The following is a 14,450-nucleotide window of genomic DNA, read 5'->3' as shown; positions in this document are numbered from 1 at the left end:
TCAAATCAAAAATAACAACGCTTAATTGCACAAAATTGCAGATTATTGCATACACGTGTTTCGGGGTTACAAGGAACCCTTTTTTTTCATGCAAAATAAGTGAGTGTATGGATGAAAAGGCATCCGTCCATAAGCTCTCTTATTTTTCAATGAAAATGGGATTCCCTGAACCCCGGAACAAGTGTAGTAATCTGCACTTTTGTGCAATTAAATGTTGTTATTTCTTAGTTTAATTTTTGTGCACAAAGGTATCTATTTAATATTGCTGTGCAATGCATTAAGTAGTTTTAATTCCTTAACATTTTCTTCTTTTTTTTTCTCTTTTGTAAAAATTATCTAGTAATTAACAATGGGACATGCACAGCAAAAAGAAAGGGGAAAAAATGTTCGGGTTTTTGTACGATTAACAATAAAAATTATACATTAGGAACAATGCGACTAAAGTTTCGTAGATTTTTCCATTGATTGCTTAAAGTATCTTTAGCGTACCGAGTAAAACATGAATAAAGATTTATTAAAAACGTAAAAACATTTTCCCTTTCAAATTTTCCTTTTTTTAAGCTGATTTTTTATTTAATCATGTAAAATACTTGCAGAATATTAAATTAAACATGAAAAAAAACTCATTAGAAAGCATATGAACTTAATCTTAACTTTCTTCCAGTTATTTGCTATATTTACAATGTCTCATGCTTGCATAATCTATAGGATTCTCTCGCAAAAGGAGTAATTAGTGAGATTTATTGATATAAAATTCAACATATGTAAAGAGTTGTGAGATTGAAACTACCTTCTTAAGTTTTCTCACCAACCGTTTTAATTTATTGTAAATACGGCATAAACGCCATCTATAATTAGTCAGAAGTGTGTGGAGTTTTTCATTTCCTTTTCCACTTCTTCCTTTAACTAACAACAATTCTGATATCCTGATTACAGCAAAATATTTAAACTTTTTACGGGATCGAAATAAAACTTGGCAGTTAGGAGACGTTTTGTAAACTATTCAACAAAACGTTTCAAATTCTCTTCAGAAAACCAAAAGAAAGAAACGAAAAGATTTATGAGAAGCAAGCGAGCTTCATCGCCTTCATGGGAAAAAAATACAAAATAAAACTTGCGTTAAGATTTATGAGAAACAAGCACACATCATTCCTTTTTTTAGTTCAATATGTATAATTTTTTAAAGATTAAACAATTTTTCAATGATTATGGGAAGCACACATTTTTTATAAAATTTATTGTACTTTTTTTTCACTTTCCAATAAACACGCATATAATCGTTTTAATCAGAGGCTCAGCAAGGGAGAGTTAGCTGTCAACCCAACTTAGCCTTGGTTTTTTAACGCTTATTTACAACACTTTGCCTAACCTAAATAGTAAATATTGTGATGCTACCGTACGGGGGGGGATGGTATAAGCTGTACTTAAAGTTTCCACGAAATTAACAAACGGAATATTTTTTTCAATGACATGATGCAATAGCATCTAAATATATACACCAAATATAGCAATAGTTAAGTTCAGAGAAGTTTCGTGAATCAAAACTATTATTTTCACACATAAACGTTATTAACTATTATTATTTTTATCTAAGATACAGTATAAAAATACGTTAGGATTTGCGAAAAGTCAATGCCTCTTTTTTTTCCTTGCTACTGTATAAGCATAGCCATAAATACTAGCTTTCAAAATCGGTCTTTCGATATGTATGTGATACCGAATATATAATACGTAAAGATATAAGTGAAGCAGATTAACTTCTTACGTTTTTCAATGAATATTTGCTCTTCGCTTCTTCCCCTCCCCCCCCCCCCCTTTTTTTTTCTTTCTCTCTCTCTTTTTTTCCCTGACACAGAGTGCAGCAATCATAAAAAGTTATGCGGCTCATGGGAACTTCATCGCTTGATATTTAGATACCTAATAGAAATGTGCGATGTTTTAGAGGAGGCAATCTGTTGTCATCGTTTGTTTTTAGTTCATGCGGACGTATATTTTTTCGGATAAAAGTTTTAAGATTTATAGAAAGTAATTCATCAAGTTTTTTACCTCTTACTTTTATATGACGTGCAAAAGTTTGCGAGAAAAAAACAAGCATAACTAAAATTTTTGAAGCAAATTTTAGACTCTCCAATTAATGAACACGAAAACTAAAATAAGGAACGAGTGAGTGCGGTAAGACTCGTGTACTTTTAGATATCTCCATTCACAGATAAAAATATTTAGTATATCTTTTCGGATAAAAGTTTTAAGATTTATAGAAAGTAAGTCATCAAGTTTTTTACCTCTTACTTTTATATGACGTGCAAAAGTTTGCAAGAGAAAAAAACAAGCATAACCAAATTTTTAAAACAAATTTCATACACTCAAATTAATGCACATGAAAACTCAAATAAGGAACGAGTGAGTGTGTGATACGACTCGTGTACTTTTAGATATCGCCATTCACAGATAAAATATTGAGCACAATAGAGCTATTTCAGGATTCCCATAACGGGAGGCATAATTATTCTACCTTCATACTTTACTGCCTCTTTTAACAAATAAAACTAATATATTAAGACTGTGAGCAGACTTTGGTTTCAGATCACTTTTTCTTTCAAATTTTAATAATTTTAGAGATCAACTAAAACAAGGGAATCATTTATTAAAAGCACGTATTGACACCTACACAAATGTTTTTGCTGTAGAGTCAGGATTTAGGAGAATCAAGAGAAACCGTAACCTTCTTATTCACAATCCAATCGACACGGAATACACACTAAAAAATAGTGGTATGATGTAACAGAAAGTGACGCCAATCTACTAGTGGCAAAGAGTGGTATTTAATTTTATTATATTTTGATGCAAAGATGCGCAAATAAGCATCAAATTATAATAAAAGGCAGCATAAAAAATAAATAAATAAAATATAGCATCAACCACTGGCAAGTCAATATGCAACGAAATGTTCATATTAAAGCTGAACATAGTATGGGACTTATTTAATAGTTATAAGATTTCGGTATCACAGATCTTAGGAAATAGATCGCTACTAGACATATTATTTAAATGGAATATACACATGATTTTACTAAATGCAGGCGAACTATGGAACTTTGGAAATGTTAATTTGAAATCGGCAAAATAACGAAAAAAGACTATGGCGCCGTGAGCCATATATATATATAAGCTTTTGACGGCGAAGATAACCTTGACTAAATTTTTGAGGGGTATTCGCGGATTTCAATACGGGAAATACGCTTGCAGTGGTTATGAAAAAAAAAATCTGATTTCAGATATAGAGCTATACAAGCAATGAAAAATTTCTAAAAAATTGATATTTTAAATGTTCTTTACTGACTTTCTCAAATGACATTTTAGGAACAAAATTTAGCATAAATTGGCAAAATGTTTGAACGCATATCAGTGATTTTTCCCAAAAGCCCAGATTTGATTCCGCATTCAAATAACTAAAATATACAAAAAAGGACACGAAGTACTAAATTTTAAAGTTATCTATATTGGGTATTCCGTTCTTTTTGTAAGTAGAGAACGGGATATACATCTGGGACTCTTATTTTAAACGACATTTAATATATTTTTCAAAGTTACAGGTGTCAAATGGGGCATACATTGACATATTTTAAAGGTAAGCAGTGGCGCAGCGAAGGGGGGGGGGATCTTGGGGGGTGAAAACACCCCCTAGAGTTATTGAGTTTAATATAAATTCAAATGCTAATACAGTAATAAATGCATATGAAAGGACTGATTTGATCAAAAATCCCCTCCAGAAGGTATTTTTGATCAAAAAACGCCTATTGAAGGTATTTTTGATTAAAAAAAATCCCTCCAGAAAGTTTTTTGATCAAAAAAAAAAACCCTCTAGGAGGGATTTTTGATCAAAAACCCCTTCCAAAAGGTGTTTCTGGCAGCGCTAGTGAAGGTAAGTCAAATTTGCTAAGTGACATGCTGCCTTTATTTTTTAGGGAAACATTGAAGAAATTCAGCAAACTTAACTTTCCCCAGCAAGATGCGTAAATTACGTAAAAAGTATCTTTAGGCCTGAAGAGCAAAGAGTTTCAAGATAAATTGGTTTGGTTTATTGAAAAACAGATAACTAGTTTTTAAAAAATAAGGATAAAAATGCATAAATCAGGCATGACAATAAAACAATCTTAAAATTTTAATGATGGCAATTGTTAGAGCAGCTTGAAATTAAGAAAACAAGTTTAATCGTCTCCAGCAATACATAAAAAGGCATAAAACTAAAACCCCAATCTAACGCTTCCTGTCAGCACTCTGTTTGCAAGCGGTAAAATCTTCCAAGCAGAATTTTACGTCTTTTACTGTAGAGCAAATTTTGTGACTATTCTATCTGTATTATAAAATAAGTTTTACAAGAAGTATAACTTTTTAAGCTCCAAAGAAAGCAAATTAGTTTCTGTGTTTTTAATCCTGATTTGAAAAAAAAAATCGATTCAATGAATGTACTAAATTTTCAAACAAATATTTTTTGCAATTCATCTTGACTGAAATGGGTTTCTGACGAAGAAATATTTGAATAAAATGTATTTTAAAGTTAAACAGTTTAAGAATAATTTTTAAATGACAGAAGAAATAATTAAACACATATATTACAATGCTAAAAATGGTTCGTAATTTCGGCCGAAACAGTTTGATTGTCTTTATGCTTAAGCATAAATATTCAACGTTTGTGCAGTGTCTTACAATCTCTGCTAATTGAGTGAATAAACAGAAATGTCACCATTGATTTTTGTTAAATTTTAAATCAAGGGACTTGGTCAACTTACATTTTATTAACAATTTTCAATCAGTTTTGTAATTGAATGGTTTGAAATTGGACAGTAAAAGAGTTATAAATTGACAACGCTACGACCATTTTTTAATCTTTAGTAGTAAAACTTCTAACACTGAAGAAATGTTCAATAAACGATAGTCAGCTTCGACACTTTTAAACAAACTTTTCAAAAGCTAAAAAAATAAGCATTCTGAGCAACACTGCTTTTTTTAAAAGAGCGAATGATTGATTAAAATTGAAGTACAATTAGTAAAAACAGAGCAAATGGAGCATTAGTAGTTACATTACTTTTTTTTAAACTGCGAATGATTGGTTACAAGCGAACTAAATAGATGAATCACGTAAAAAAGAAAGCTTTGGAACAAAGCAAATAATAAAATAATGTCTTTCCTAACAAAAAGTTGTATATTACTAAAAATGATCCTTTCTTTTAGAAAGTGCTGCTTATGATTTACAATAATCGTTATCATAAAAATGTTACAGACAGCTGTCACTATGATTTTATGTTTTTTAACGGAAAATTTCAATTATTCATTTTAAATACTGTCCCGTCATTTCTAAAGCTTACGAACTTCAACATCGATATAAAACAAACGATAAGCAAGAATGAATTGTAGATGATTATTCAGGAAGAGAAAAACAAAAGAAAATAAATAATAGGTTATGCTACGATTTGTTTACATTTTACATGAACCTTCATCACAGTTTATAACACACACAAAAAAAAAAAGTTCGATAGAAAGAAAAACTATTTCAATTGATGGTATGGGAGAGACATATTACTCAGTATTGCTATCAGGCAGAGGATAAAACCTCCCCCAAGAACCTTGGGTTTAATTTACATTGCCGGTTGTAGCATGGTAAAGTAAGAACAGTTATGAGCGACTCCTTCGCCACTAAACTAGGAAAAATCTTTTTTTTTTTCTTGTAGAAATTATCAATTTAAAATATTCTTAATTTAAAGGAGAGGAATTTTTAATATTTTTTAAAAAGATCAAAGTATTTCATTCTTAATAAATAGTAACGGAGGTAACTACTTCAAAGCAGTTATGGAACCTGCCGAATCAAAAGAAAATAGTCAGTTGATACATGAAACACGAAATAAATGTTTTCTTTTTTCATACGAGACGGAAAAGAGAGTCTCAAAAACTATTATAACGCTTGTGTTATAGATTTACAGTATTTAATAAGTATGGTTAGATGATCGCTAGCATAAAAGCGCCTAAGAAACTAAATAAAAGGAAAGAGAAACCCCCAAAAAAAAAACTGCAAAGCAAATTTTCGCAAATATGAGGACATTTTTAGAGTTTTAAAGGTTGAAATCAACTTCAAGCACACGTATTTTCATGTAAACGAAATATTGTAATTTCAATTTTTTTGTATTTAGGCAAATTGATGGAAAGAACAATAAAGAAAATGAATAGCGATCAAGAAAAATTGTAAAATCTTAGGCTCTATGGAAGAAATTTAGGCGTCAGACAAATTATTTTTTAGACTCAACAGGGAAAACCAGAAAATAGTCTCCAAGGTATTTTTTTACTCGGAAAAAATAGTCGCTAAGGTATTTTTACTTGCTCGAGCTTTGTCGGACCTTAAGAATAGTGCATATGACTGCAGAAATTTCATTAAAAAAGAATAAAGTATTGACAATTTAAAAACAATTTTTGGGTCCTTAAATTTTATGAAAGCGAAACCAAACTAATAAATATAAATGAAATAAACTTTTTTCATACATATTAAAGACATAAGTAATGTATTGTGAAAAGTTCACGCATCCCCCCTCCCTCACAATTTGCAACGATAGTTTAAACTGCTAATTCGAGGAAGAATTGGTGAATATCCACAATTTATGGAAGAAAAACAGCATTCCTGTCAAAACTAGCAAATCACAAATCATTTTCTTGTATTCACATTTATCAGTTATTCATATAATCAAACTAAGGGTTATTGTGTTTCAGAAATTCGTGCACTCAAAGGGAATTGCTTGAGGGATTCTACTACACAGAAGCTCTATATAAATACGTATTCCTGAGGAAAAAAATATTTTTTTTATCTAATTCCAACAAACAGTACCAAAAACAGTTTCCCTTTTTACCCCGAAAACATTTTAAAAAGATGAAATAAAGTGTTCATGGTTAGAAACGTGGAGATGTTTTTTAATTACATAGCAAACATTTTAAAGCTATTCCCAAATATCTACCGCAGAGTTTAAAGTACGATAGAAAGTTGATTTCATTCCTAGACATTTCTGTAAACGAATATATATGCATAATTTGTCTTGAAATTGATTCTGTATTTTGTAAGCATTACATTTCACTATTTTTAACATTATTATTGCATTTCGTTCAGAATGATTTTTTTTGGTGGAGAATTACTTTCTAATTATGCAGATACCCATTTTGACTAATATTTGAAGGGGGCTGGGCGTTTAGAGTTTGCGTTCGTTCTCTCTCTTTCTTTCTTATCCTTCATCATTTCGCTACCCAGCACTATCAAAAATGGTTTCTCACATAGAGTGCGAATATCAAGATGACAAAAGTATATTTTTCTTCTATATTCGAAACGTGTATAAAATAAACTAAACTATAAACGAGGTTCATTTAAATGAACAGATTCGTTCAATTAAATGAACCTCATTAGAAAGAATTTTTAATTAAAACTGATAGAAAGAAACAAATCAATGTTTACCGTCTCTATCTATAAATACTCTAAGGCATTATGTTAGGCTAAAATGAAAAAGCATCTTACATTTTTGTTTTAGGTGATTTATACACGCTTTTTTCTACAACCAGACTATTTCCAAACAGGAATTTGAGGGGGAAATATGTTTGTCTTAGCGGTGTAAAATTATATCTCATGACACAATAACAGAGCCAAATAATGACTGAGAGGACATGTGATTAATTTTTTCAGTAGTTAAATGTATCTTTAAAACGAAATTGGTAAAAGCAAAAATAGATTTTAAAATAAAAACACTTTTTAGCAAAACAATACATAAATTCTCCACACACCCAAAGCAAACATTATGAAGGGACTCTTCCTAGTCATGAAGTTGCAAGCACGTGGTTACTTTGCATAATGGTTAATACAATCCTGATGACCAGTCAATTGGATAAAGCATCCCTCCACTCAAACAAAGATCCACCATTGTAAGGAAACTTTTTCTGCCCTTTTAGCATTTAAAGGTTTTTGTCACAAAGGGTCATCGCGTTCAAAATATATTAGCCAAATATTCGAATTTAGCTGATGACAACAGGTTAGATAATATTCGAAATCAGGACTTGGCGAAGATATTGCAATCGCAATGGGAAGATGACACCCTCAGAGACCTCGCACCTACCAATTTCTTGGTTTATCGGTTATAAATGGTCAGATAAATTGAACAAGTGGGTCTCTGAGGATTTTGATTTCAGAAAGGAAAAAAATACATGGTGTACACACAAAAAGTTGCAAGTTGGCTTCGATAGCAACATAATTGAATCGTCAGGTTTAAGAAGGGAATAAGTCCAAGAACCAAATATTTGAGAAATCGAACTCATTTGTATAAGTGGTCGAGTTTTCATTCAATGACCATCAAATTTTTGCTATATCTGCCTTTATAGACTGGTTTTATTTACTTTTTTTTCACCACTGACATGTAGAGCAACGCTTGGAGATAATTTATAGTTTAAGAAATTTTCCCATTTTTTGGTCTTCATTCCCTTCTTAAACCTGACGATTAAAATTGCAATAGGAGATTTCGGGAAACGGGACTTACCTGCATATGGTTGTTTGACTGAACACATTGCCGTAGAGGGTTCCTAAGGCGAGACCAACATCTGCCTGGGTGAACCCTAACTTGATGCGCCTCTGTTTGAACTGTTTGGCGAACTGTTCCAGGTCGTCCGAACTGGGGGCCTCCTCCTCGGACCCGCCGTCCGGGTGGTGCCTCGGGTCCAGGAGGTGGTGCTCGTCGTGGTGCGGGTGGTGGTGCTGGTGGTGGTGGTGAGGGTGGTGGTGCGGGTGGTGCGCCTCGGGGTGGCCCGTCATCTCCCGCATGGCCGGGTGCAGCTGCGGCTGGGACAGCATCCCGTTCATGGCCCCGTAGTGGTGCTGCAGCGGGGGGCTGCCGTTAGGGCTGGGGCTCATGTGGTGGCCGCCCCCCAGGGAGGACGGGTGCCAGGGCGCCCCCATGTGCTGCGGCGGACGGTGGTGTAGCGCCCCCGGGTGGATGTCGCCCGGCTTGATGTCCTGGTGCAGCCCCATTCCGCCGCCACCACCGCCCCCCGAGGACCACGGTGAGGGGTCGCTGTGCGGGGGCAGGCCCACCCACTGGTGGTGCGGCGCCAGGGCGTGCCCGTTGGGGCCGCCCTGGTGCGGCGGCATGTATTTCATCTCCGGGGGCTCTCGTCCGTAGCTGGCCTGGGAGGTCGCCACCTGCATGCCTTCGTGGATTACCGCGTTGTACGGGTTGGAAGGGCTGGTGGCCATAATGCCATGGAGATCAATTGTGGAAGGGAACGAGCGAAACGCCGCCGACACCGATGGAACAACTCCGAAGCTTTCGCCTCCAAAAACCAGTTCTTCACTCACTGCTTCGCATCAGTACACACGGCGCATCCACTGGTTAGTCCTTCTGCCTGACACCACTTCCGACCAATCTCTTTTTCTCTCTGTCACCTTTGAACTTCAACCACTTAGGTCAGTTTGACTTTAAGATGAACTTGGCTTTTTTATTTTATTTTTTCAGATCGGAAAGCGCTTCCTCTTAAGATCACCTTACTTATGACCAATCAGAGTCTTTCTTCAACAGCTGATCAGCTGGTTTTCTTTTTATTTTTCAGCCTTAATAAACTAGAGTTACTTCCAGCACCTGATTCTGTTCATACAAATGCAGAGCGAAAACGAATCTTCAATGGCAGTTTACCTTCAGACAATATCACTTTTTACGCGCTTGTCACCAGTTAAAACCTCAAAGTTCACTTCTGGAACTACCACTTTCCAAACTGCTTAACTAAGTATAACCCTTTAGAAGCACTCGAAAAAATCAGGAAAATAATTTCTAATCTATGTAATCACCAATTTAGACTTTTCTCTAAATTTCACTCCACACCGACCTAAACATTCTTTGCCTATTCAAAATTTTAAGCAGGAGGCAAAAATAACGATTGGTCATTCAACTCCTCTGCCGAATGATATTAATGTATGCAAAAATTCAGTCTTGACAGTACATGAAATAAAATTAATTGAGATCTTGCTTTCAAGAGTTTTCGAAAATGGACTCAAATATTTGGAGATTTTAGAGGTCAATGGTAATATAAATATGCAAGGGTTATTGCTTCACAAAAACACTTCTGCTAATTGATGAACGAAATCTTCATGAATTATTTATTCCAATGATTTATAACATTTTCTTGGAGAAGAAGCGCTTAATATGCAGCTGATTTACTGGTAATCGAATTTGAATGCTTCAGTCAAAATGTTCCACGTTGTTAATTTTTATTCTTTTTTATCAAGGAGAAAGCATTCCAAGACGGGGCACTCCGGTGAATTCTATTGAGAAACTCTATTTGGTGACAGATGTTTCTGTTCTGAAATTCGCTGGTCACATGTTCTCAAATCATCAAAAAGAAGCTTCTTCAATGCAGCAAGTTCTTCAAAGCAGAACTACACAAAACTTTCGATTGCCGCAATCGAACAAAACAAAACCTACCCAGCTGAGTTGAGATGCAAAGGAGTGCGTGTGCTGCAAACGAACGAGCAGACGATCTACGGATCTTCACCGTAACCGTTCGATCCCGCTTTTGCCGCCGCCTTCCCGTGATATCGTTCTCGGGGCGGCCGAGTGAAGTCGTCGTCTGATTGGCGCGTCGATCCGCCGAGCCTATTGGTCGGATGTTTGGGGGCTCCTTTTTTTTGTTTCTTTTTCTTTTTCTCCTCTTTCTTTTTTTTCCGCTCCTGCGCGCGGAGGAGGGGGGGGATGACGCGTTGCGTGAAACGTGACGTTGCCTTGGCGACGTTCTCTGCTGGCGTCACGTGACTCTTGCTGAGGGTAGGTGCCTTGGTTGCGTCACTGGGCGGGGCATGTGTTTGTGGGGGAGGAGTTTCGTGTCGCTTGATTGACACTCAGCGTGCTGTTTTGCCGAAGAAAACATCTGAAGAGGAAAGAGAAGCAAGAAGTTACGTTCCACATAAGGTGTTCGTCTCATTGTGTGGCTCTGAAGATCGGGAAACAATAACTTCGCGGTTGTTTCCGATTACCGATTTCAAAAACGAAACCGGCACTTTCTTATTCCACAAACAAACTCAGTATCAAAACACGCCAAGTCGTCTTAAATACTACGTATTAAAATTGCTTTTGCAAAATCACCTTTTACAAAATTACGCATTTTTTCTTCTTTTAATTTATAAGTTCAACAGCCAATCACTAATTGTTTTTGAAAATCGTCTTATTTTAAGGAAATATACTTTCAAAAATTAAATCATTGTATTACACCATTAAAACTCGCAATTGGAGAATAAGCAAAATAGTACTAATTTACATGAGTTAGTTTCAAAAACAAGATAATAACACGTATATCTTGGTATTCATGACTTATTCGTTTTGAAATATAATTTTTTTTCCACAGCTCCTTTTCCTTTTCTTCTTCTTTTTTTTTTTTTTCTCTCTTTTCTCGGGGTGGAACTGAAAATCTTTTTTCTATGAGCACGTGCAAGTCTTCATTGCTAATTGGTGGCAAGCGATTGATCTGTCAGTGTCTGCAACCAGCATAAAAGTACTTTCATTGTCGAAGTTCAGTAATTATTTCTTGCATACTAGATCTCTGGTCAAATAACAGTTAAATCATATTTACGGAGAGATTGGTAAACTTTTGAAAATTTATATACGTAGCGCATTTACTCTCTGAAAATATTAGTTGCGTAACTTCGATCGTGTATTTATTATTTTTTTTTTTTTCTAATTTTAGGGGTCAATCCCGACACAAAACTCTTGCTTTTCACACCGTTTGCAAACGTAACGTGGTTGCGGAAAGAACTGTTTTGACCCTCCCCCCCCCCCCCCCAAAAAAAAAGGAAAATTTGGCTGCGCTGGTACTTACAGGTAGCACTGTATTCCCTAAAATATCTTTCAATGTTCAAGCAGTATTTGAGGAACTAGATATATTTCAAAAAATAATTTAACCTATCCTGAATATTTTACTTGTGTTTGCAAGAATTTCGCATTTTTTTTCCTATGCAATCAACATAACAGTCATAAAATAAATTGCATTATAGTTGAGCAAAAAATTAACTTTGGACAGTAATTTTACATCATAAGAACATGAAATATCCGAATCTAATATGGAATATAGGTAGTTCGGATTATCAAATTGTTTGGATTTTCCAAAATAACCAAGAAAATACTGTTTAGGAAAACAGTATGCCATTTAATCAAAGTGGTTTACGTCAAATACAATACATAACGCAATAATATGTAATGACATTTTTAGCAAAATTTAACACTTGTTGTTTACTGAGCATAAAAAATATAAATACTTGCAGTACTGTATGTACCCTATAATGAGCTATTATACTGAAACTATACAAAGAAAACTGGATAAATTTCTTTAAAATTTACCAACTTCACGCAAAGTTGAACTAATTTCTGTAAGGTAAAACGAACTTGAACTGTTTTTAAACAATCGCTGATTTTTACCTGAGAGAACTTTGAAATAAGACTTCGGATTTTGTCGTTCAGATTTTTGAGATCCTACTGTAACCTTTACTAATAATAAAGCTGAAATTCCCTCTACCTGGATCTCTGTCTGTCTGAATCTCTCTCTGTCTGAATGTCTGGATCTCTGCCAGGATCTCTGTGACGCGAATAGTGCCTAGACCGTTCGGCTGATTTTCATGAAATTTAGCAAACAATTAATTTGTAACATGGTGGTGTGCACCTCGAAGCGATTTTTTGAAAATTCGATTTTGCCATTTTTCTATTCCAATTTTAAGAACATTTTACCTTGCAAATTATCATAACGTGGAAGAGCAAATTATCATAACGTGCAGTCGTATCATGGGCGAGCAAATTGGTGAAAAATTCACCATCCATTATTTGTAAATATACTGGCGAACCAAATGACCTTTTAAGCACTAGTAAAAAGTAATTACAGAATTTAGATTTATTACTAGCATTAAATAAATGTAGATTTCTAATAATACAATAGCCTGAAATTAATTTAAAAAAAAAAACTTTTTTCTCTTTAAGTATGTTTCTCGTTGGATAATCGCTGCATGATAATCGTACGATGAACAAGAAAATCTCTCCAAACTCGATAGAAAAGTCGTAAAAAAAAGGGGGGGGGGAAACCATGCTAATTTAATTTGAACTGAAGTGAAGGGAGAAAAGCGCTAGAGGAGAGTAAAAAACAAATAAGACAATCGGAATGAAAGGGGGGAAACTGTTGCCAGTGCACTGTATGAAATTTAAATCCATCTCCGGGAATTTCGCTCTTGAAAAACGCGGAGGGAGACAGAGTTTATATAAAACTATTCAGTTCCTAAATCGTCTGTCGTGCAAAGGGGGTGGTGATCCCTCAAGCCAATTTTCATACAGAGAAGGGTTCCCCCCGCCCCCCTTCCTTTAAAGCGCTAATACTGAAAGTTGCGTTTTTATGTTTGACGTTTCCGTAAGTCAACAATGATTGGTATTTCAAGCATCGCATTGACTAATTGAAATAATAGTCAATATAATGTTAATGATCATCAAATATTAGCAAATATAGTAATTTTTTTTTAAATTTGAAATATTTTTATGTCTGTATGGTTATAGATTATTACTATTATCATTAGTATTATTGCTAGAAAAATAAATGTATAAAACTACTATATTTAATAATATTTGATGTTCATTAACATTATATTGACTATTATTTAAATTAGTCAATGCGATGTTTGAAATACCAATTATTTATCGTTTATTACACTATCTTTGCTTATAACTTATTTATTTAATGTATATTTATTTATTTATTTATTATTTGTAGGGTGAGAGAGCAAAAGGTGGTAATAGCTAAGCTTTGAGATTTTTCATAACTCTCTAAGTGTATTTGGCAGAAATTTTTGCGCTGAATTCTGCTTATCTGTTACACATATCAAGTGCAATGGGGTCGTTTCCAAAATTTTAAAAGTTTTTTTTTTTTTTTTTTTTTATTCTTAAAAACATTGGATCCGCCAATTTGTTTTAAATAGTTTGACAAAGTTTAATATTTTTTTACAAATATTTTACTCGGTGAGCAGAGTTAGTTTTATTTTTTACGCTATCTGCACATGACATCTCAAGTGATGAAATGCCAGTCATTGATGCCATTAGCGCAGAGCGCATTATTTAATTCGCTTCTTTGCTCATATGTAGTGGCAACGACTGGGTTGATAGCAAGAGTAGAGTGCAATATTTAATTCGCTTCTGAATTATCATGACCTGGATACGCTGTAGACAATAAGCGTAAACCTTCAGTGCACCAGTAGAACAGCGCCAAAGTACATCACTTGTGAAGTCATAAAGACCACGCCTTGTTAAAAAATCGGACATTTAAAAAAATAATTAAAAAATAAACGTTTTGAAAATAAAAGATTTTCTTCGTTCCATGTTATTGTGCTCGCTCATTCTATTAAGTTCAGTGGCTAAAAGTAG

General features: G+C 34.3%; 1 protein-coding gene across 1 annotated transcript in view; it reads right to left on the bottom strand.

Annotated features, from left to right (window-relative positions):
- LOC129228205 (POU domain, class 3, transcription factor 4-like) overlaps positions 1-9,720 on the bottom strand; it is a 70,791-nt gene extending 61,071 nt beyond the window's left edge. The window contains exon 1 of the mRNA XM_054862872.1: positions 8,556-9,720. Within this exon, the coding sequence (XP_054718847.1) occupies positions 8,556-9,268 (713 nt within the window). The 5' untranslated portion in view covers positions 9,269-9,720. The remainder of the gene's footprint in view (positions 1-8,555) is intronic.
- Between the last annotated feature and the right edge of the window lie 4,730 nt (positions 9,721-14,450).

Source organism: Uloborus diversus, chromosome 8 (assembly GCF_026930045.1).
Source record: "Uloborus diversus isolate 005 chromosome 8, Udiv.v.3.1, whole genome shotgun sequence".
NCBI lineage: Eukaryota > Metazoa > Arthropoda > Arachnida > Araneae > Uloboridae > Uloborus > Uloborus diversus.
Note: the sequence above shows the minus strand (reverse complement) of the source record. Positions and strands in the feature narration are given on the sequence as shown.